Genomic DNA, 25,721 nt, shown 5'->3' on the forward strand with positions numbered 1-25,721 from the left:
AAATGAGTTTTGAAATGTTCTTTTTCATAACAAAAAGAGGTGATATGGTAGAACCTTGTGTGCCCATGGCGTTAGTAGATAAGGGGCTCCATGCGTATTGTGCTAGTAACTCAAGGTGGTATCCATTTTGTCCTGAATAGCGGTTACTGGTAAAATACTTTGCCAGTTCATGTGTCAGGATTCAGCCAAGCTGGAAATGCATGCGTGAATGGTTTCAGGCTGTTCTCTTTAGCTTTCTACTTTCCCAGTTCCATGGAAGTATTATACAATTTTCCATTATGGTAAGAAAGAGGGACAGATGGGGGCTTACGTGGGTTAAGGCAAGCTATGGATTTATGCTTCCTTATCTATTCTGCGCTCCTTCTCTCTCTCACTTACAGGCAGTTGTATGCCTCCAGACTATTCAGATCAGAACGATATTTCCTCAAAACATTTGTCCCCTTGTAAAGAAAAGATAAGCATTGTGCTCTGTATCAGGAATCTCAGCTATTTGTAACTTTCAAGGGCCTTCCTGCTGAATAGGTTGAAATACTGTCACTCTCTCTTCTCCCTGTTGGTAAAGTAGTGTTCCCCTAGTACTGAAGCCAGAGCTTTTCAGATGTTTTTTTTTCCATTTCTAAAATCTTGATCGATTGACGCTTACATTGGGTTTTGTTGCGGGTATTTTTTAATCGATGTAACTGTGTATAAAAAGAGTAAGCATGTCCTCTCTGAATGTTAGTGCCTCATCTTTACTATTTAGCCTTGCCACTTGATTTGTCTCAAAAGTTCACCTGGATAGGATATGCTTTTTATGTTGCTAGTTAGCAGAAACTAAATTGGCGATGCAGTTCCCTGTCCGGTTCCTAGACTCAGTAAACAAAAGGATGTATGTTTATGCATGGTGTGCCCAAAGTAAGGAAATGTTCTCAGAGGATTGTAAAAAACTGATGTTTACACTACCATGTACATCGGCAAAACTTTTGTCACTCAGGAGTGTGAAAAAACCCCACCCCCCCGTGCAATATAAGTTTTGCTGGCATAAGCGCTCATGTGCACAACGCTGTGTTGAGGGGGAGCAACATAGCTACCACCGCTCGTTGAGCTGGTTTTATTATGTCGATGGGAGAGTTCTCTCCCTTCGGCATACCACGGCTACAGGAGCACTCTTACTGCTTTATCGGTACAGCTGTGCCACTGGCTGCTTGTAAGTGCAGACGCATATAGACTGTATTACAAATAGCATTTTAAGAGCTCACTTTCCCACAACTGAATGGGAAACCATCCTGGGAAACTGGTGAAAATAATTATTCTAGCATAAATAAACGTACAAATGAAACACCCTGATAACGAAGTACAGCAATTAGTAACAGCTTTGTTTAGGGCAAGGCTGGTGGTATGCATTTTAGCCATTTTGATGTGGTGCTAATGTAGATGTGTTGGGGGAGGCCCAGAACTGGGAGAGCTGGCTTTTAGATCTCCCTGCTTTAAGGAGTTGATAGTCAAATCCTGAAAAGCATTGCAAAGTAGGTGTGTTATCTTGGTGGTTATAGCATGGAATGGGAGTTGGTATTACTGGGTTTTGTTCCTGACTCTGCTACTGATTTGGGGTGAGTTACTGAACCTCCTTTTGTTGTTTGATTCCTTATCTATAAAATGAGGATAAGCACTTGCCTGCCTCTAGTTGGTGTTGTGAGGTTTGTGCAAAGTTTTTGTAACATGTTAAGATCCTGGGAGGCAGGGCACTATAAAAGTGCAAACTTTATTATTATTTATTACAGTGATCCAAACTCCTAGGGGAAAGGCTTACATGCTATAGAGTGTACAAGCATCAGAGCATAATAGATTTGACATAAAAGTATTTAACGGGGCAAGAGATTTTTTCCCCCTCAACAAAAATAAATTTCTGTGAAACCTATACTCTGAGGTTCTAGATACAGAACCGGGTAACTTAAATAAATGGGGTGTTTTCACCCAAAGTTGGTAATCATCCAAATCCCTATTGGAGTCCTGAGAACCATCCTCCTTTTAGCACTGCTTTCGCTCCCACCCAACCCCAGCCCTGGTTGCCTCACAGGGTATGTCTACACTGCAGTTCAGCACCCACGGCTGGCCCATGCCAGCTGGCTCGGGCTGCACGGCTGTTTAATTGAGGTGTAGACGTTCGGGTTCAGGCTGGAACCCAGGTTCTAGGACCTTGCGAAGTGGGAGGGTCCCAGAGCTCGGTCTGCAGTGCAAGCTGGAATGTCTATACCACAATTGAACAGCCTCACAGCCCGAGCCCCATGTGCCCATGTCGGCTGGCATAGGTTTTTAATTGCAGTGTAGACATACCCACTATGTGCCTTTCAGTTTTATGGATGAGGGCTGGAAACGTCTAAAAGGCTTTATATTGTAGTTAAATAAAATGTGAATGTATGTTGGGAAAGGTTCACTGTACCAAACCTAATCACCAGCAAAGAAGTGCGGGGAAGTTTGCATCGTAGATATTTCCTCCCCACTCCCAGCATTGATGCCACTGGGAAATTATTATGTGTTGGGCAGATGGATGCATTAATATGAATTTATTGGTAGAGTGGATTAAATCTGTCCAGAGGCCAGGTTGTTGACACCTCTGATGAAGGGTGTATGATCATGTGAGTCCACAGAGATCCATCCATCTGATGATTAGCTTTTGCTGCAGGGCACAAGGCTTGTCTGTACATGAAGGGATACTGATAAATGCTTATCTCAACATTTTTGTCTTCAAGAAAAAGCCTTTGTTCAGTGGTGATTAGATAGAAATGAGTCTCCTAATGAAATTCTGTAGATGGGAATAGCTGGGACCTCTTGTCTCATGCCTGAGTTGCTCAATGTAGCAATGCCTCATGAGCTGTATCTGTCTGAATTCAACTTCACAGTAACTCTTGGTATTTGGGCTCCTGCTAGAGTAGATGACTGATGCAGGGCTTCGTGTGAGTGAGGCACATGGACAGTCATAAAGCAGATGTCCCTACCTTGTTTTCCCACTGAGTGCCTTTGTCTAAGTGCATAAGTCAACTGGCAATGCAGTCTCTGAATTAACTCTACCATGGCTTTCTCCTCGGTGGCCTTAAACAAGCATTACTGTAGCAACGTTATTGGTAGTGCCCTTTTTCAGACAGAGACAAGCTGTGCACATACAGCAATGGCAAGACTACAGATTCCATTATATTGAAGAGTTTGGATCCACCTTGACTTATGGGCAACAAATGAAAGGGCTAGCCCTTTTGTTTCCTGAGCCCACCCAACACTCCTTTCAATCAAAGCCAACATCGACTACTTTATACTGAAGGGCAGGATTGTTTCTGGATGACAGTGTCCTGTACTTGCTGTACCCTTCTGCCCAGAAAATACCGGACACAGAAGAAGGTGTACTTCATGCTACCAGCTCTGTTTTCTTTACTAGCCAGTGAAGCTTATCCCTATGCTGTAGTTGTTAAGGACAGGAGCTATGGAAATACTCTCCTTCCACTTATTTCCAGTCGTTTGTCATTACGATTTTAGTACACTAGTGGTTTCAAGTTCTTTATTTTAATAAAGTGGAAAGAGAATCTGTCAGATTTACAGATATCCGTTATACATGTGATACACATATATCCAAAGAGTAAGGGAGGTGTGGAATAAAATATGCCCTGAGTTATTTTTTTTATTGATGTGAACTTACTTGATATGAACAATGAGTTTCAAGAAGGCAGTTGAAACAAGCAGAGAATGGGCACCTGACGCTCTAGAATTCCAAAGTGTCTTTGTGTACATCCGTTCTCCTTCTGGCTGTGATTATTTGAGGGTAATACAATTGTCCTCACGCTACACATTGACAGAGGTACACCTACAGGACCCCAATCAGTCATGCATGTGTGCACGTTATCTGATGGAAACTATGGACTCAATCATGAGTCTTGCTGTCTGCCCATGCAGAGAAGCCCCCTTGCTACCAACAGTGCTGTAGTAATAGTTGCTGCTTTTGCAGACTGTTAATCTTGTTCTTACGCCGATCATCAGGCAGTGTTTGGAGGCTTAGTTCTGTCCCCCTTCAGTGTGCCAGCTAGCACACGAGATCTGGCTAACGGGGAAGTAATCTGTGTCAGACGAAGAACTAGTGCCAATTACTTCCCTCTGATCCCAGAACAAAGGGGACCAGGGACCAGATTGTAATGTTCAGAATTGCTGTCTGCTTCCTGCTCTGCTCCTGAGGCTGCACAGCTGTGCGCTGCCCTTCCTGGGGCTGGATCACAGGGTTAAAATCCAGCCCTAGATGGTGAAATAGAAATTTCTTTTTTCTTTTTTAATGAAGCTGCTGAAATTCCCCATCTTCCTCAGAGGAGTAAGGGCACAGCCAGAGCTGTGACAAATGAAACCAAGCACAATTCTATTCCAAGACGACAGAACTTACGAACATAAGAGCAGCCATACTGGGTCAGACTCGCCCAGTATCCTGTCTTCCGACAATGGCCAGCAACAGTTGCTTCAGCGGGAATGAACAGAATAGGGCAATTATCAAGTGATCCATCCGCTGTCATCCAGTCTAGCATCTGGCAGTCAAGAGGGTTAGGGACACCCAGAGGATGGCATTGCATCCTTGACCATTTTAGCTAATAGCCATTGATGACTCTATCCTCCATGAACTGCTATAGTTCTTTTTTGAACACAGTTATAGTTTTGGCATTCAAAGCATCCCCTGGCAGTGAGTTCCACAGTTTGTGCATTGTGTGGAGAAGTACTTCCTTATGTTTGTTTTAAATCTGCTGCCTATTAATTTCATTTCATGAATCCTGCTTCTTGTGTTGTGTATTCACTTTTGCCACACCATTCATGATTTTATAGATCTCTATTATGTCTATCATGTCTTAGTCATCTCTTTTCCAAGATGAACAATCCCAATCTTTTTAACCTCTCCTCATATGAAAGCTGTTTCATACCCTTAATCTTTTTGGTTGTTGCCTTTTTCTGTACTTTTTCCATTTCTAATATATCTTTTGAGATTGGGCAACCAGAATAGCACGCGGTATTCAAGATGTGGGCACACCATAGATTTATACAGTGGCATTATGACCGTTACTGTCTTATCTATCCCTTTCCTAATGGTTAACTTTTTTTGACTGGTGGTCCATATAGAACAGATGTTTTCAGAGAATTATTCACAATGACTCCAAGATTTCTTTCTTGAGTGGTAACTGCTAATGTAAACCCCATCATTTTGTATGTATATTTGGGATTTTGTTTTCTAATATGCATTACTTTGCATTTATCCACATTGAATTTCATCTACCATTCTGTTGCCCAATCACCCAGTTTTGTGAGATTCCTTTGTAACTATTGGCAGTCTGATTTGCACTTAACTAACTTGAGTAATTTTGTCTCCTCTGCAAACTTTGCCACCTCATTGGTTACCCCTTTTTTCCAGATCATTTACAAATATGTTGAACAGCACTGGTCCCACTACAGATCCTTAGTGGACACCAACCATTTATTCCTACTCTTTGTTTCCTGTCTTTTAACCAGTTACTGATCCATGAGAGGATCCCTCTTATCCCATGATAGCTTAGTTTGGTTAAGAGCCTTTGGTGAGGAACCTTGTCAATGGCTTTCTGAAAGTTCAAGTACACTATATCCACTGGATCACCCTTGTCCACTTGCTTGTTAACACCCTCTGATAATTCTAATAGGTTGGTGAGGCAGGATTTCCCTTTTTACAAAAGCCGTGTTGACCTTTCCCCCAAACAAATTGTGTTCATCTATGTGTCTGATAATTCTGTTTGTTACTAGTTTCAAAAAGATCTCCATCTTGATACTGAAGTTAGGTTTACCAGCCTATAATTGCCAAGATTGCCTCTGGAGTCTTTAATAAAAATTGGCATCCCATTAGCTATTCTCCAGTCATCCGGTACAGAAGCTGATTTAAATGATAGAGGAAGTGTATTATGTAACCTATTTGGGAAGTGTATTATGTAACCTAAGGCCCTGATTCAGGAAAGCACTTCAGCATATCCTGAAGTGATTTCATGAATGAGAATGGTTCCCTGAATTGGGTGCTAAATGAGCAAATTATGCCTTCGCAATGTACAGGTTATATGACACTTAAAATAATAGTCAGAAAAGACTTTGTATTCATACCTTTAATCAGTGCTTAATTACGGATGCAATAAAATACCCCCTCCAAAAGTAATTTGTTTGGGAATAAACTGGGATTTCTACTTCATACATTGTAGCATTCATGGCCAGATCTTCAGGATCCCTCCTCCTCCTTCCTCCAGCCCGGTAGTGCTGGTAAAAAAGCCAAAGCATTTAAAATGACTGCAAGATCCTCCAACTGCCATAGTTCTCTAATTGCTTCCCTCCAAACTTGTAAAACTGGTTCTCTCCAGTTTTCTTCCAGCCCCTTTCATTGCAGATTGAGAGAGGGGAAAAAAAAAATAAAAGGTCTCCAAGGACCATATGCTTCCCAACTCCCAGAGATGGATTGGATCAGTTTGCCTCAGCATGTTTCAAAGCCTCCATCCTTATCCTGGAGACACTCTCTCTGGCACGCTGTCAGGGAACTGTTTTTAAAAGGCTCTCAAGAAATGGAGACTTCTGGGTCTGATCAGGTTATTAAAATAAGCTCATTAGAGGTGGAAAAGTTGTGGATTACTAGACTATGATAGGTGCCATTCAATTTGGCAGATTCTTTTTACCTGAGGCATACAGCCTATAGGGGTAATGTAGCATGTATGGTTCATTAAGGGTTTTAAGCTTGTGTAGAGGATTTGCAGTTTGTTAATGTTCCCTGAGGCACAGCATGTTCACCATCATTTTTCTTTTGGTGCATGGCAACTATTCAAAACACGCTTTCTGGGTCTGTGGATTTTCTGTGCACTACCTGAAAACTGCCCCCTCCGTTATATCCCCGAGTGATCAGTTTAACAGCAAAAGGAGTAAGAGTTGAGAATGCCAGAGGGATGTAGACTTGCTTAGTAAATTGCACCTGCACAAGCTCAATCTCTCTGTAGGAAGCGTCTGTCTGAGCAGCAGCCACTTGTGTGGATTTTCACTCTATCTACTATTTCACTGTTCTTTGTAAAGTATCGTTATATTAGCCCCTGCACTGAGGACGCTTTATCAGCAAACTATGTAACTTTGTTTTAGAAGCTGCCAGTCCTGAACAAAACAGTTTCATTTAGTAACAGTTTCATTTAGCAGCCTCTAAAACAGTTTCATTTAGTAACTGCCTTTACCCTAAAAACCCCAGAAGGAGAGGGACCACCTAAACATAACAGAAGTTGCTATTGTTTTTGAAGCCATTCCTCATTTAAAGCCACAGGGATTAATAATTTAAACTTAATTGAAACCCCGGTTTATATATGAAGGTGTATGCTGGGTCCTCTTCCAAAATGGAGGCTTCCATTCTTTAATGGCAGGTTTCAGAGTAGCAGCCGTGTTAGTCTGTATCCGCAAAAAGAACAGGAGTACTTGTGGCACCTTAGAGACTAACAAATTTATTAGAGCATAAGCTTTCGTGGACTACAGCTCACTTCTTCTACAGCCCACTTCTTCGGATGCATCCGAAGAAGTGGGCTGTAGTCCACGAAAGCTTATGCTCTAATAAATTTGTTAGTCTCTAAGGTGCCACAAGTACTCCTATTCTTTAATGGGTGAGACTTGCTGTACATGGTATAGGACATGCTACATTGCCTGATTGTGGTATCCAGACCCACCATTGTATGTAGGGTCCACTATCTTACATACCATTACCTTCCAAAAGTCCCACATTGTTCCAGTTGGTATTGCTGTTGCTTCTACCAAAGGTTGGACATTCTCAGAAATGCTGGCATTTCCTGGTGAGCATGCAGTAGTCACTGCTTTTGTTGATACTGTAGAACCTCTGTTACGAACACCAGAGTTACGAACTGACCAGTCAACCACACACCTCATTTGGAATCAGAAGTACGCAATCAGGAAGCAGAGACCAAAATAAATAAATAAATAGTGTACCGTGCTGTGTTAAACGTAAACTACTTAAAAAAGGGGAAATTTAAAAAGAGAGAGTTGACAGGGTAAGGAAACGATTTCTGTGCTTGTTTAATTTAAATTAAGATGGTTAAAAGAAGCATTTTTCTTCTGCATAATAAAATTTCAAAGCTGTATTAAGTTACTGTTCAACTGTAAATTTTTGAAAAACCCACCATAACATTTTGTTCAGAGTTATGAACATTTCTGATGTATTCGTAACTCTGAGGTTCTACTGTACTGTCATTTCTGGTGATCATTCTTGTTGGACTAATCAACAAGTAGAAATGATTGATATTTTTCTTAATCTCTACATTTTTCACAACAATTTTCATTTCACAGGTTTTGAAGAGAAAATTGGGTTTTTTTTGTTCAAAAATTTTCCTCCACCCACCAACTCTTCCTTTTTCCATTTTGCCATTGAAACAGAGAAAAGCAAGAACCAAATGTTTTGGGGGTGGAGGGTGTTGGAATCAAAATCAGCACATTTTGGGAAAAATGAAAAGATTTCACAAACATTTCTGATTTTGAAAAAAAGGCCTTTTCTATAAGCAAACCTTCATTCGAAAAATGTTGACCAACTTTACAAAGACCATACTGACACTTTCATGTCGAATTATAGTTTGAAATATTGTCTCTACTGTCTCCCCACAGTTCAGGTTGCTATAATTTATTTTTGTTTGGCTTGTGGGTATATTGGATGCTTTTCTTGTTTAATTGTGTTTAAGCCACTACAGGATATATGACTGGCACTTGGACTAAGCAAGGCTTTATTTCTCCAAGAATGTTAATGGAATAGCAACTCAGATCACTACTTCACAGATGTAACACTTCATCAATAACTCAACAGCTGTCTGTTTCCAATCCTAGCTGGACATGTAACCTACTGTGGTTAACTTTCATTATTCAGCCTGCAAGGGCCCATGAAACAAGGCTGCTTAGAAACTCAATACAATAATATGCACAAATGCACTTTGTAGTTAACAAGATATTGTCAGCCCATTTATTTCATACTAGCGTTAAAAATTGCAAAGTACAAATATTTAGCTCATCCATCTTTTTTTAAAATTGGTCTATCTTTGGTGTAAAATTTAATAGGAGTATGTGCAATGCCTTTGGATCACACTTTTTAGCCTGTTATACATTGGGCACAGTGTAGAACCCATGTGTGCAGGGATACCTTTACAACTAAATTTGGTAGAAACAAGCGCAATTTATTTTTTTAAAAGCTGACTGGATTGAATTGCTATGAAACTGCGGGACAAATAGTACTGGCTGAAGTGGAGTATAATGAGGACAAGCATTCTGCAAACTTCAACCACATATCTCTGCCAATTTGCCTCATGCCAGATAGGCAACATGCAGAAGAGAGGCTGCCAGTTATGCAAAGTTGTGTGTTCATGTGGAAAAAAGTTTGCTAAAACGAATCCAAGCTCCTCTATCTGTGATCTTTCCGTAAATGGTTTGGTGTCCTCAGAGGATGCCCTACAGAAGGTATTTTTTGTCAAGGTCCAAATTTCTTGGTCAAGGTATAGTCAAGGTCCAGACTCAGAGAAATTTTTGCACACCGCAATAACAATAATGATGATGATAACAAAATAAAAAGATTTCGGGGTCCGTCCAAAAGCATCTGGCAGGCCAGATTTGACCCGTGGTCTGCCTATTGATTACCCCTGTTACTAAATCCCCAAACCAGAAAATATACTTGTTGATTTGTATAATTTCAAACTTGTGTGATAAGCTTTTATGGGGCTAGATGTGCAGGCTCCTTCATGTCTGTCGTACTTTTAAATGTCTGAATTCAAACTCAGATTCACTGAGGTGCAAGACTACCTTGATGATCCACTGGCTTTTCTCCCTCTAGTATAGTCCAAGAATCAATCTGAGATCATGAACAGTAATTTTTTTATTCACACATCTGTGAAATAATATGCAGATTCAAAATGATGTAAAGGAAGATTTCAAAAAGGTCTTACTCACTTTAGACAATATTGGAGGATATGTGGCTTTGCTTCTCTGACAATAGATGAGACTGAACTGTGGTCAAAACAGGATTAAGTGTAATTATTTTTAGGGTTTTTTTTAATATAACCCAGTTTTTTAATTATTCTTTTTTGATGTTGCTATTGTCCTTACCATATATTATCTATTTAGGTGATTATATAGAGGATGGCTTTGTAAATAAAATCATCTAAAGTGAGCTCTAATCTTTTACCTGTCATTGCAGATTCTAGTTTATAATTTTTAAAAGTTACCCTGTCATAATTAAACTATGATTAACTGTGATGAAATAACTGGTACACTTTTAAATCTGAGAACTTGGGGATCTGTGTGTGTGTTTGTGTGTGTGTGTGTGAGAGAGAGAGAGTGAAAGAGATAAACAGTTGTTGAAAATGTATTGTTTGATTCTTCATGCCAAAACTAACAGCACAAATAGAATTGACACAAAGTGCTGCTGATAAAAGGCCAATTTTTGGATTGTTTTCTTTCAGCTCAGTTGTTACCAGGTTTCAGTGTAACATTGGTGCAGGGCTGTATTTTATTGTAAATACAGAAAAGCTTCAGTGAAAAGATATGATCTCTTTACCAAGAAATAATAATTGTTACAACTCTGTTGGCAATCTGGGAAGTGTTAGCTGTCATTTAAAAGAGAATAAGCCATTACTGAGACGCTGTTAAAAATAGCACAGAACTTCCAAACAAGAAAGAGAGAGGAAACTTGTTACCCTTTATTTTTGTATTTAGATATTGCTGTGGAGTGTCCATGGGCTGCTTTATTTAACCTGACAGAAACAAGGGATCTAGGAGCACAGTAGATCAAAATGTCAGATTAGGATTTTTCCGGAGAGGAAATAACTTTTCCTGATGGGTTTAACATTATTGGCATTCATTTAACTACTTTTGAAATGACTTGTAAGTGGGTATTATTTTGATAAAGGAAATGTTTGTGGAAAACAGGCAGGCCCTTCAATTTAAACAATACAAGTGAATGTGGGGCCACTACTACTTTTGTTGGTCATTTTTGGCAGTCATGTCTGGAGCCAAACAATGTGATTTCACCCTCCCTCCCCTGAATGTAAATCTGATGACGTCCTTTGGTGAGGTAATATTTCATTTGACTTAAACATTGTTCAGGAGAAGTCACACAAACTTTTCTGCGTTTCACATTGGATTTTTTTTAAATAAACAAATGAATATTACTATTTTATCAGTGCTGAGTGGGCACTGCTATGGCATCAGCTGGAATATTGGGTCCAGTTGGGGAAAGATGTGGACAAATTGACGAAAGTCCAGAGAAGAGCAACAAAAATGATTAAAGGTCTAGAAAACATGACCCATGAGGAAAGATTGAAAAAAACTGGGTTTGTTTAGTCTGGAGAAGAGACAACTGAGGGGGAACATAACAGTCTTCAAGTACATAAAAGGTTGTTATAAGGAGGAGAGTGATAAATTGTTCTCCTTAACCACAGAGAACAGGACAAGACGCAATGGGCATAACTTGCAGCAAGGAGATTTAGATTAGACTTTAGGAAAAACTTCCTAACTGTAAGAGTAGTTAAGCACTGAAACGAATTACCAGAGGAGGTTGTGGAATCTCTGTCATTGAAGGCTTTTAAGAACAGGTTAGACAAACACTTTTCAAAGATGGTCTAGATGATACTTAGTCCTGCCTCAGTGCAGGGAACTGGACTAGATGATCTATTGAGGTTCCTTCCTGTCCTACATTTCTATGAATCTATGAAATGCACTGGCTACTGCACAGATGTATTTGTACAGTGCCTAGCACAATGGGGCCTCAATCTTGGCTGGGGCCCAGGGCTGTTGCTGTAATACTAACAGCCATAATAATAATATAGAAAGACATAGTCCTGCCCTGCAGAGCTTACCATCTACAAGGAGAGAAGAGGAGGGAAGGGGATACAATAGACAAATGAATGCACACCTACCCCTCTAGTTAAGCATTGCTTGTTGGTTGGTTTGTGGCTACTATTTTATTGTTACTTGTTTTCAATTCCTGCCTGGTTTTTGTTTTTTTAATTATACTGGTTGCCAACTTTGGATTGTTAAGTAAATTTTAACTCTTGCCTATTAAGCCTTGTGATGTTCACTTTGCACACACTTCCCTCTTATTAAGTATCGGGGGTAGCCGTGTTAGTCTGTATCTACAAAAACAACAAGGAGTCTGGTGGCACCTTAAAGACTAACAGATTTATTTGGGCATAAGCTTTCGTGGGTAAAAACCTCACTTCTTCAGATGCATAGAGTGAAAGTTACAGATGCAGGCATTATATACTGACACATGGAGAGCAGGGAGTTACTTTGCAAGTGGAGAACCAGTGTTGACAGGGCCAATTCAATCAGGGTGGATGTAGTCCACTCCCAATAATAGATGAGGAGGTGTCAATTCCAGGAGAGGAAAAGCTGCTTCTGTAATGAGCCAGCCACTCCCAGTCCCTATTCAAGCCCAGATTAATGGTGTTAAATTTGCAAATGAATTTTAGTTCTGCTGTTTCTCTTTGAAGTCTGTTTCTGAAATTTTTTTGTTCAATGATAGTGACTTTTAAATCTGTAATAGAATGACCAGGGAGATTGAAGTGTTCACTTACTGGCTTATGTATGTTACCATTCCTGATGTTCGATTTGTGTCCATTTATTCTTTTGCGGAGGGACTGTCCGGTTTGGCCAATGTACATGGCAGAGGGGCATTGCTGGCACATGATGGCATATATAACATTAGTGGATGTGCAGGTGAATGAGCCCTTGATGGTGTACGGCTGATGTGGTTGGGTTCTCTGATGGTGTCGCCAGAGTAGATATGGGGACAGAGTAGGCAACGAGGTTTGCTACAGGGTTTGGTTCCTGGGTTGGTGTTTCTGTGGTGTGGTGTGTAGTTGCTGGTGAGTATTTGCTTCAGGTTGGGGGGTTGTCTGTAAGCGAGGACTGGCCTGCCTCCCAAGGTCTGTGAGAGTGCGGGATCATTTTCCAGGATAGGTTGTAGATCGTGGATAATGCGCTGGAGAGGTTTTAGCTAGGGGCTGTATGTGATGGCCAGTGGTGTTCTGTTATTGTCCTTGTTGGGTCTGTCCTGTAGTAGGTGATTTCTGGGTACCCGTCTTGCTCTGTCAATCTGTTTCCTCACTTCCCCAGGTGGGTACTGTAGTTTTACGAATGCTTGATAAAGATCTTGTAGGTGTTTGTCTCTGTCTGAGGGGTTGGAGCAAATTCGGTTGTATCTTAGGGCTTGGCTGTAGACAATGGATCGTGTGATCTGTCTTGGATGGAAACTGGAGGCATGTAGGTATGTATAGTGGTCAGTAGGTTTCCGGTATAGTGTGGTGTTTATGTGACCATCACTTATTTGCACTGTAGTGTCCAGGAAGTGGATCTCTTGTGTGGACTGGTCCAGCTGAGGTTGATGGTGGGGTGGAAATTGTTGAAGTCCAGGTGGAATTCTTCAAGGGCCTCCTTTCTGTGGGTCCATATGATGAAGATGTCATCAATGTAGCGCATTTTTGTTTACTCAGGAAGCCCAGCCTACCTGCTGCTCTGGGATAACTGCTCCTCTCTCCACCCTGCCCAGTCACATAAGAAATTCAGACTCAGTGGCGAGGCAATGGGCTGAAATTCTCTGTGCCAGAGCTGAGCTTCATACAGGGGTCCAATGTGTGGACTGGAATATGCAGTTTGCAGCTCAGGATTAATGCACACTGATGGAAAGGACTTTATGGGGGAAGCTTGTAGAATAACCATTGTGGTTAGGCATTTAAAAATAGTTTCTCTACTTATGAACAGCTAGCCTAATCTACTTTCTGTAAACTTTTGGGAGTATATTTTTTGGTCACGCACAGTGCTACCGTTACTGTGAATGGAATTTATGTAGGTGCCACTACTGTGAGACAACTCTCCAACTAAATATTTATAAACAAGATAAATAGTACTGAAAATGTCTGGGCTTACTGCATTTGTTTTTTGTTGCTTTTCATAAAGTCCACAAAGTACTGTGACTGAATCAAGCCATTGGATCATATTCTGCCCTCTTTTACGCACAGGTAACCCCAAGAACTTAAAAGCAAGTAGTCGGCATTTGGTTAATAATGATTTTGGTATTTTTTCCTATCCCGATCTCAGATTCAAAAGGCAAAGCTTTTTTTAAAAAATGCATATAGAGAAACTTGTGGTTGTTTCAGCATGGGGGGAATCCCCCCTCAACAGTCTGAAATGCCATAATAAAGCTACCAAAATCAGTGGCTGCGAAGGCTTCATTGTGTTTAGAGTTAGCCCCCCATGCACAGTGTAAGAGAGGAAAGATATAGTGGTATAAATAGGAAATAATACACTAAACCTCTAATAGCACTCAACCATCCAGGATATAAATTGAGTGCCACAAAAGAATGGGAGGGAAAAAAATCTGTCATATTTTGACAGCCTGCTTATTCCTATGGACAAATAAATGGTGCTGTGCGGGCACCACTTCTCTTGCATGCAGAACCATTTTGGGTAGGGACTGAGTGAATAGTAACACATTCCATCAATAAATATGTCTAGCAAAGGAAGGCTCCTTAACAACCCAATCCATGGGTAACAGAGGGAGTGTGTGCGCACATGCACATCAGGAGCCGCTAGAAACCACAGGGAGCAGATGAGGCCATGCAAGTCTCCTGCCCTACCAAACACAGGGAGCCCATGAGAGAAAAGAATCTCTGGCTTCTTCTACAGACTGAGCATAGCTATTTGCTGACAGCAGAGGAGTGTAGAGACTTGGGGATCCTGAGTTCAGTTTCAAGTTCTGGAGGGGAGTGGGCTGTAGTTGTTATAGGCCCTTCTTCCCTTGTCTCTGTCCCTCTCTGTTCCTGCCCTCCTCCTCCTATTAACCCCACCCTTCCTGGCTCCCCACTGCTCCTTTCCTACACCGCACCCCCTGGACCCTGCTTCCCATTCACCCCTCCAGCTCCTGACCCCTCCCTCCTTTTTTAGTTTTGAAACACCCTGCCCCATCCTTTGGATACTACCCCTTCTGCTCCTCCGCACCCTCTGGCTCCTGCACCCTACTCTCCCCCCCCCTCCAACTGTAATTTCTCAGCTCTTTGCCCTCTAGTCTGGCAACTTCCTCCATCTCCTCTACACTGCCTGGGTGCCAGCAGGGGAACACAGAGCACAGGAGACAATCTCCCTGCTCTCCGTGCCTAGTGCAGTGCCTCAGTGGTCCCGAGTAGCCAGGAGCAGCAATTGTAGTGAAAGCCCTACTCAGCCCCTCCAGACCCAAGTTGGAGCATGCTCACTGCACATGGAATCTTTGGAGGATTTATCTGCCAAACTCTTAAGTCTCTACTGACCTGAGATTTTGTCAGAGGTTTGTAACTTGACCAAAGTTAGGTGAATTTTCTTGGGAACAGTCAAAGGTGCATCCATGATGCCCCGGGCAACCTCCCTGCCAAATTTCAAGTCTCTGCTCCAAAAACTGGAGGTACTGGAGTGGCTCAGCCAAATGGTTCCAAGAATTATTTTAGCATGGGTGAAACAATGTATTTTTCCCAAATCTGTTATTGGAAATGGCTGAATAGTTTTAACTGAATCAGTGGCTGAAACATTAAAAAAAAATCAAAAATAAAAATTCAGTTAGAGACAGACATCCAACATGGAAAAATTTCAGCCCAAGTGATCAAAGTTTGACAAAGTTATAAGCAACTGGAAACTGGGACTACTTATGGAAAATGTCAGACAGCCTTAACTATAGGCAACACTACCTGCGCTACCTATTATACACCCATTTTAAATTTATTTAAGAGCCCTTAATTGTCCCGTGACAAGGGATCACCAGTTCTTAATAGATGCTAGTAGATTTCCTCTCTTCAGTGGAATATAAGTGTCTGTGTGGTGGGAGTTTATTTTTCCTCTTAACTATGCTCCTCCTTGTCTACTCATCATGTCTATGATATGTCTGGTATGAAGGGAACTTCTTATTCATCCTCTGCACATCTTTGGCTTATATGTCTGTCTCGCTCTCTCTTTCTCTCTTTCCCTCTTCAAATCTCCTTCCTTCCCCTTCTTCCATACACACCCTGAGGGCCTTGGCAAGAAATGGAATTTATACAAAATATCATAGAATGGTCATGGGTAAAGGGGGAAAGTCTCCATGTGGCAATGCAGTTTGTTTTCAAACCTTGTGTGAGGGCTGTTTTGGATGTCTTCTATTTGGTGTAGCTGCTGAGCTCTAGTTTGAACCTGTGTTATGTGAGTAGCTGGAGGAGAGCGAGTATGTGCAGTGCTGAAGAGCAGCCTACTGGTTGGGACATTTCCAGGTGATGTAGGCACTGGTGGCTTGATTTCCAGAGGTTCTGAGAACCCCCAAATCTCTGAGATGCCATTGGGAATTAGAGGTGCTCAGTATCCTTGTATATCAGGACACGTTTAGTTTTCATGTTTTTTTTAAACTTTTCTATTAATATTAGATGTTGAGAGGGTTATTTGCAATGTTTTCAAGAATTAAAAACTAATCAATGATAAGTTTTCAAACTTTAAAGGGTTCTCTTTCAATATTGACATCCCAAAGATTTCATTAGTGAATGAGAGTCACCAGTAAAAGTTAAACTGTAACGGACAAGTTTCATTTTGCAAGCTGAGTTAAGATGCAATTTTGAAAGGGCCTGATTTTCAGAAAGTGCTGAGCACCCACCCTCTAAAAATCAGGGCTCTTTAAGGTGTCTCACACTGAGGACCCCAGAACCGAGGCACACAGAATCACTAGTAACTTCTGAAAATTGAGTTCTAGCTGTTAGTAAGAGAACGGAGTAAAAATAATAATTGTGAATTTTTTAAAAGCTGACCATGTCCCTTTAAATTGCCAACAATGACTTTCTGTGTACCTGCCTGTGTGTGTGTGTGGTGGTGATTGGGGTTTAACAGTCTCCAGCGAGGTAAGGAGCAGGGATACAACACATGTGCTGCAAGGAATGTCAAGTCTAAAGAGGAAAGCAGGAGACCTTTCTTTTCCCCCTCATTAAATTTGTAGCTGTGATTGATATTTTATTTCCCGGCACTGACAGGTATTTTAAGTGAGTTGAAAACCTGCAGGCGTCTGGAATATATTTGTTTATTTTTCAACTTCACTCTGTGTCTGTGTTTGGTTCTTGTTTTCTCACTGGAATGTCATTTACAGCCTGTCCCACAATGGCTCTCTTCATACAGGAAAAATAAGGCAGAATAGGATGCAAAGATACTTCTTGAATACAAAATTCAGTTGACTGGGTAGATTATGATGAAGATGTGAATAGGTAGAAAAGTAGACCATGTTTTTTTTACTGAAGGAATATTGACCATCCCCACAAGAAAACTGCATTTTGAAAGGATGGATTTGTCACTGGATATAAACTTCCCACCCGTTTCCTAATAGTGCTCTTATTTTGCTTTTTGGTATATGTGGTTTTCATAGTGTTGTGATTGTTTTGCCTCCCCTGAAATTGGGCGAGAGGGGGTTTGGTTTGACAGAGAGGCTGTGGGAATGGAAATGGAAAACAGTGTTCTTCTGGGGATGGAGTCTCCTCTCTCCAGCTCTAGAAGAATAAGACACTAAAGGGGTGTGTGTGTGTGTGTGTATACATATATATATATATATATATATATATATATATATATATATATATGTGTATATATATATATTTAGCAATGTGTTCTCACCTCATTCCTTCTGGGATCCCTGATGTTACAGTATTTTTTTAATGTTTTAACTGTTTACAGTATTTCTGTAGTGCCCAGTGTGATGGGGAGGGTGAGGAGGAGAGAAGGAGTTGATGTTTTATACAGAAAATAATTACTTTACAGATTGGGGCTGATCCTCAGCTGGTGTCAATTATCATAGTGTCATGACAACTTGGGATGCCTCAAATGTTAAAGGAAAAGAAAAAAGGTCTGTTCCTTAGAGAACTTTGTTTTGATTAACACAAAGTCCATCTGGTACCAGCAATTTTGATGTTGCTATAAACTGCACGGTTTTGCGTTTTACTAGGCTACCTACCCTGCTGTCCTCAGTTATAAAATCTCTGAATGCTGTGATAACGGAATTGATTTTGGGATGAGCTGTACTTTTCAGGAAGCCAAAACTGCCAAATATCTGTCTTGGCCTCTGTTCGAAGTGTGTAAGAGAAATCCTCGCATTATTAAACATTTTTGGATTTATTGTGTGTTTGTGTTGCTTCAGGGAGTATTCCTCTCAGGCTTTTAAAAGACAGCAAGTAGCCAGTTATGCAGTGGATTTTGCTATGTGGGAGAGTTGGCATGAAGGCAAATAGAAACTTCTGTCCAAATGTTCTTTTTTCACACGTGGTTAGCAGACTTGGCAATCTGAATTTCCTGCTCCAATTTGCTCTGTTCATTCAAATCAGTGAGATCCACATCTTGAAATGTTTACCATATTGTTATGATGAGGCACTAATATTTTGTGAGATCATATTTTTTGTTGCACAGGGGCTACTGGCAATATATAGTTTTCTTCTTCTCTGTGTCCCACCCCGACTCCGGTATGGGGTGTGCATGAGCACTGAGGATCTGTGTTCTTGTGCATATGTGGATGGAGCTGATGATGGGGAGTGATCCTTCTGAACAGAGAGGTGTCTTAGGGTATGTCTACACTGCAATTAAAAACCCGTAGCTGGCATGTGCCCGCTGACTCGGGCTCGTGGAGCTGTTTAACTGTGATGCTGGAGCCCAGGCTCTTGGACCTTGCGAGGTGGACAGATCCCACAGCTCGGGCTGCAGCCCAAGCTGGAACATCTGCTCCCCAGTTAAACAGCCTCTTATCTACAGCTCCAAAAGCCCAAGTCAACTGGCATGGGCCAGCCATGGGTGTCTAATTGCAGTGCAGACATACTCTTAGATGTTTGACGGGGCTGTGTGGCTTGCAAATGAACAGAATTCTGCTCTGGGACTGACTCAGTATAAAAGGCAGTTGTTTTTATAAAGGTACAAAACCGTGAAATCTTGCAAAAGTGCAAAATAATTACATTTATTACTTTAAATATCCTGGTTAGCTTACCAAATAAGAATTTAGCAACTTACAAACCGAACAAGCAAGCTGCACTAGAAAAACAAACCTGATCCAGGTTGTGTCTCTAAGCTGGAATTTTACCTTGTATATGTTGCAAGCTGTGCATGACTACTATTTAGAAAACATACTTTTCCTGCTCTATCTGCAGCTCACTGGAATTTAAGACAGGAGCGCTGAATTGTCCTTTGCTCACATTGGCCACATGTAAGATGTCTTCCTAGTTAGTCTTTCTGAGACCAGTAATACCACCCATAAGACATCCAGAATATACCAGGATTCTGGCAAAACAACATTTTGATGAACTGAGTTACCCATATGGTTACCCATGGGTTTGTATTTCATATATGCCATCTCTGGATCAACAAGCAGAGTATGATGTTAATTTTAATAGTTTTCCTTGTAGATTTCATAGCGCAAGCTCTTTTTAAGTCAGAAAAACATTTCCAAATGGAATCTGCAAGAAAAGAAAATTTCTCTGCCTCAATTGTAAAATGCCAAAAACATTTGGAAAAGAGATTATGAAGTTCAGAAACCCTTGAACTCCTCTGGATTTGCCCATCCCCAGTTGTCCCTCTCATCCCTTCTGGTGCATCCTGGCTTGATGCTAAATCTGTTCTGCAGGTTACAGTGCTGACCACAACCAGGCTCAATACATTGGTTACTTTCCTTTGGGTGTGTTAGTGCTGAATGACTTAAATGCTGCATGAAGGCACATCAGGAAGATGGGGTTTGGTAAAATGCCATGATAAGGCTTGCTCTGTGGTGGGCTGGGCCTCTCATAACGTTGTGGGGCACTTGTAATTAATTCCTGCTTTTAAACAGTGATGCATTGACACAACACTGGATAAAATGTTTGATTATGCTTGGCTTGATGAAGATGGGAATGAGAGTGTGGGTTGTAAAGTGCATTTTAATTATACATGTTACAGGCCAAAATGTCAAAATCAATAAGCTTAAAAAGTATGTGGGATATCTTGAAAGGAGAAGAAAGGAGCTTTAAACCGTTAATACTAGATAGAAGTAGGATTTGGGCCCTTCAGCATGGGACAGATCAAGCACTTTTCATTTTCTTCCATCTTACTATGATCATCTTAAAACACATCCACAATATTATAGAATTGGACAGACTAACGTACTCCTTTCAAAAAGTTGAATCATTGTTATACTCAACAGACTCCCATACTGTGTACTTTGGAACATCCACCACCAGAAGGGACCAATAATCAAAGACAACTGTCACCTTTCTTGAAATTTCAGGATCTAGTTCCTTTTTTTAAAAATATTTATCCTTAGACTGTAACTGAGATGGAACAAGTGGATGGTAGGTGGTGGTTGGTTGGTTGCAGCTAAAGACCTTGATCAGGACCATATTGTACTAGGCACTGAAGAAAAAACACAAAAACAGCTCTTGCTCCAGACAATTCACAGTCCAAGATTAGGTTATGCTTTTCCTTATTTTTAATTAGTATATTGTTTCTAAGGCCATGTCTACAGTACGGATGCTACAGTGGCACAGTTACAGCATTGCAGCTATGCTGCTGTAGAGCCAATGGATAGACGCTTTCCGCAACAACAGAAGGGGCCTTTCTGTCAGCGCAGGTAATCCACTCTCCAAGCCGCAGTAGCTAGGTCAATAGAAGAATTCTTCCATCCGCTTAGCTACTGTGCTCTGGGGCATGAATTTTTCACACCTCTGAGTCCCGTACCCATGGCAACTTAACTTTTAAGTGCAGATCACGCCTAATAGTTATTCCAGACTGGAGCATGCATAGTGTAGATGGAATCTTTGGAGATCAGGAGATTTTATCAGGTAGACTCTAAATAGTCTCTACTGAGCATGTGCCAACTGTGATTTTCCCCCTCCCCCCATAGTTTTATAACTTGGCCAAATTTGGTTGGATTTTCATGGGGACAGCAAAAGGCACATCCCTAACACAAAGACCCCCTTTTTGCCATATTTCAATTTCCTGCTTCAGAAGCTGGTGGTGCTTGAGCTTTTGAGAGAAAAGGTCACCAGAATTTTTTAAATGGATAAAACAACATATTTTTTTCTCTAGTTTCGTTCTCAGAAACAGCTGAACCATTTTGGCTGAAATTTCCCAGAAAAATATCAGTCTAAAGCAGACACTGGGCATGGAAAACTTCAGCCTAAATGGTTAAAGTCTGTCAAAATTATAAGCAAGCGTAAACAGGCTCTTATAATGGGAAGTATTAGGCGACCTTAATAGTAGGCTGCGCTACCGACCCTGTCTATAATAATGTAAACAAAATACAACCAACCACTTCTGTTGCTTACTAAAAAGCATAAGAGGTCTGAATTTCATGAGACATTCCAACTGGCACAAAAGTCCAGGGCCTGATCCAAACCCTGTTGAAGTCACTGGGAGTCTTTCCCTTGGCTTCAGTGGGCCTTGAATCAGGGCCATAGTGAAAACTTGAAGGCCAGTCTGACCTTTCATGAAGTATAAAACCTGAAGACTAGTCTGAGCTTCCTTGTTCTGGGAAGTTGGGGCCTGATTAAAATCAGTAGGAGTTCAGAAAACTTTTCACCTTGCAGGATTGGGGTCTTGAAGACCAGTCTGACATTTAAGTCACCTCCTACTCTTAAATGTCAACATTTATAAATAAGTAGATGACAAGGGCCTGAGGTTATACAGCTTTCTCTACCGTACATAGTTTGGGTTACTATGTTTTAGGCACGATGCTTACAGAAGGTTTTTTTTAAAGAGATTGTATTTTCTAGAGTGCATCCAGCTGCACTCACTTTTCTTTGTTGTTGTTAAACTCGAATTCCTTCTCATACAGGTTTTGGTTCTGTTGCTTTTGTCAGCAGTGAAAGCTTTTCTTCATATTTCAAAGGGGCCTAGCATCACTAACTTCCTGCTATGGAAAAGTTGAACAAATAGCCACAAATTAAGAATCTCTCTTTCTTGCGGAAGTGTTGTGACCTCATTTTTATAGTGACTTGAAGGGCTAAAGGTAGTTAGAGGATCTTGTGTATTGAGAGATTTGGAGGAAATCAAAATTAAATTTCTATACTAGATGTTCACAGGAAAAACTGTGACTCTTTCCTTGCATGGAGTGCTGACTTTGAATACAAGCACTGTAACCTGTTTCATAATCTTCGGAGACTGTATAAACTGAATTTTTTTTTATTCCTTATTTTTAACACGTTCTCAAAAGCTCAACGATAATGTTTCTTCTATTTTCTCCAAGTTAAAAACATTCTTCACCTCCTACATACTTACCCCCCTCAATTATCTTCTCCTATGTTCTACTTGTTTTTCTTCCTCAGAAAAACGAAAAGTTTGTAGGGTCCTATATAAGCATATTTAGTATTTAGTTACTTTAGTGCCATAGTGACAGTCATTAATTATTTTAAAATGGGTATTAGAATTTGGAGAACACTTTACTGTTCTCTTTACTGGATCTCTCTAAAAATAATTTAGAGAGATCCAGTTTTTGAGCTTTATAATGCTTGACCTCAAGCCTTTAATTTTACCTGCCTGTGGAGCAGGGAGGGTTTGCACAGACAAAGGGCATCCTGTATATTTGACACACTTCAATTAATAATCATAACTAACTAGTCAAGTGACTTGTAATAGAAATGGAGCATGTGAACTCTACTTAAAAAGAGAGATGCTTTAAAGAAGCTCAGTTCTTCCTGATTATGCCTCCCTCTCTAGTTTTTGAGCACAAAATTGGATTAAAGAGCTTCTGAGTTTTAATCATGGCCTGATAGTGACTTCTTCTGTGCTGGGAAAGTCATACATGGAGATTTGTGAGCATTAAGTAGTTGGTGGTTGTAAATAGAGCTGGTTGGGGAAACAATTATGATAATTTCTGCAATTTTTTTCATTTGAAATTTTGTTAAATTTTAGAAATAAAATGTTGACTAATTCTAATTAGAAAATGCTTTGAAAATGGAAAATGATACAAATGCTTATCATTATAGCTTTAATGTTAACACATTAATAGACATAGGATGGTTAGAGCATTGTGCCAGTGATTTTTCAGTGTGAAAAACAAGCTACTTTCCACTAAGTATTTAAGCAAGTGTTTGTTCATTTGCATTTCAGCTACCTGACGGCAAGTAACAACCAGAATTTCTTGTATATTGCAAGGCCATTTTTGAAGAGGGCTGCTTTAGTAATAAGTTATGTAAGTATGAGTGATTTTAAAAATGTGGTGGTGTACATCTAAATAATATTAACATAAATGTTGCTGAATAGTTCACCAACAGAACTAGAAAGCTGAAATTGCAGCTGAAGTTCTATTTTAAGTGGTTTGACTAGATGGTATTAACTCACAGTTAATCTTGAAAGATAGTCCAATAAAATTTCAGCTGGACAGTTAGATGAAAATGCTGCTCTTTTCCACCTCAAATTCTTTTTTAGTTTACATAGGTCGTCATTTAAAAATCAACATTCGCAAATATCCCACCTTTTCTAAATAGTGGAGAAATCTCCAGAGTAAAATACATCACTGTGGGTTAGCTGGAAAATACTGACTTTTCAATGGCAATCACTGCAAGTGTAAAGAATGAACCCCATCTCCAGAAAGCAGTTGACCATGCTGCTCCAGCCAGTGGGACAGGTAGTAAGAAGAAATCAAAAGGTTGCTCATTTTAAAGCATAACTTCCCTGTTGCCCACTACAGGCCAGATTCTGTTTCCCTTACCTGTAACAGTAGTTAATGACACTAGTAATCCCCTTGAAACCAGCTCAAAAATAAATCAGTGGAACTCTCTCAGTGTGAGGTATCACTCAGCATGAGGAAAGGTATTAACACATTCATACTCACAAACATTGTCTCTGTTTTGAGAAGGCTTAATATCCCATACAGTCCATGGCAATAGTACACACTTACTCTGTGGCGCGACACTCTGACAGAAAAGGCTAGAAAATTATCCAGATAAATATTTGTGAAATTCCTTTTATGTATATTCATAACGTGGTTTATTTTTTAGTGGATGTTCAAGGATTAACACCCTGCTATGCCACTGATACTAATAGGAATTGATTCCATAATTGCCCTGGAAATTGATTCGACATTAAGCCCTAGTTTGTGTTGATTTCCCTGCAGTGTTTGCTAAATCTTAAAGAGCCATCTTAAAAAAAATAAAAAATTAAGAGTCTGCACGTTAAAGATTTGGATTTCCATGTATGGTATAATATTGCTCAAATGGTGGTAACCATTTCAATAGATGTTGTTCTTCTCTGAAGGTGATTCTTGTTTTATATTTCCGTTTCTGGATAATGGGAGGTTCCATGCCAATGTTTTCAGAACAGGACAATCCAGCTTCATTCTCACCTTACTTACTTACAAGGTACAGTACCAATAACTGCACAAACTTATTAACTACATGTAGTTTTCTTGAATGAAACTGTTTTAGTCAGGGAACAAACAGATCTTTGTTTTGTTGGTTAACTTCTACACATAACTGCGTTTCCTTATTGCTCTCCCAAGATTAGAAAACAGTTGGCATTATTTGAATCACTGAAGCATGCAACAATGCCTATGGTATTATGCTGTTGTTGTTGTTTATGCTTTTTTGTTGAAACCAATGAGCTTATCTTTATAAGGGTAAGATTTGTAGCCTAGTGGTTTAAGCACAGTAGTGGGAGTCCAGGTATCCCACCTCTGATGCTAACTTTTTCTGTGATGTGGGGCAAATCACTTGACCTTAGGGTGACCAGATGTCCCAATTTTATAGGGACAGTCCCGATTTTGGGGGCTTTTTCTTATATAGGCACCTATTACCCCCCACCACCTGTCCTGATTTTTCACAGTTATTATCTGGTCACCCTACTTGACCTTTTTGTCTCAGATGCAGAGTCTTAAACTGGAAATAATGGTGCTTAATAATCCCTCTGGCGTGCTAATGAACAGTTAGCACTTTGAAGATATAAGGCAAGATAGGGGTATCAGGTATTATTCTTTTTGCTCTTACAAAGATATCTCTCTAGGTGGTGGGCCTGGCTGCCAGGGACTAATTAAAAGTAAGTAATGGTCTGAAACTTACAATTTATGTTATCATTAGATTCATTGGTGAAATAGCATAAAAAAGCTGATATAGCAGCGATGATGTTTCATTGCCCCCCACAGTCAAACCAAAGCTGGGGTGTTGTCACTTTCCACAACCTAATTTGGGCTAAGTCAGTACTTGGATTTGAGGTCACACTGGAGCTTCAGGAAATATTGTTATGATGCAGAAAATGACATTCTTCCCTCTGAGTCTGACCAAACCAGTATTTTAGGATGATGATGGGGAGCTGATTTATATTCAGGGGCTTTGCTTTAATTGATAAAACAAAGAACATGCATGGCTTGATAATGCAAAAAAAATCATAGTTGTGGGGATGTTGTTTTGAAGAAAGGATGTGAAAGTAATTGAAAGGTTTTTGTTCCAATGTCCCCATTGATTCCAAATGAAAGGGGTAGCAGTCCTGTTTGATACCATTTTCCTGGAATGCTGATTTGTTGTTTTTAAAGACTAAAACTCAAACACAGCTGAGACTAGCAGACTGAGATCAAGAAGCTGTTGTTCAACATCTGGAGCAAAATTGAACTGGATCTCATTTGAGAAACTACTCTAATAATGTGCCAAGAGCTTCCTATTACTAGCAATACTAAAATTGCTTCCAGGGAACATGCTAGCTAATTTGGAAAGTTCTAAATTGTTACTTATGAT

General features: G+C 40.3%; 1 protein-coding gene across 7 annotated transcripts in view; it reads left to right on the forward strand.

Moving 5' to 3' along the window:
• TMTC1 (transmembrane O-mannosyltransferase targeting cadherins 1) overlaps window positions 1-25,721 on the forward strand; it is a 209,701-nt gene that overhangs the window by 57,499 nt on the left and 126,481 nt on the right. For all 7 annotated transcript variants that reach the window (XM_042849886.2, XM_042849889.2, XM_042849892.2 and 4 more), the window contains 2 exons: window positions 23,107-23,188; window positions 24,253-24,356. In XM_042849886.2, the coding sequence (XP_042705820.2) occupies window positions 23,107-23,188; window positions 24,253-24,356 (186 nt within the window). The remainder of the gene's footprint in view (window positions 1-23,106; window positions 23,189-24,252; window positions 24,357-25,721) is intronic.

This window comes from Chrysemys picta, chromosome 1, assembly GCF_011386835.1.
Source record: "Chrysemys picta bellii isolate R12L10 chromosome 1, ASM1138683v2, whole genome shotgun sequence".
Lineage (NCBI taxonomy): Eukaryota > Metazoa > Chordata > Testudines > Emydidae > Chrysemys > Chrysemys picta.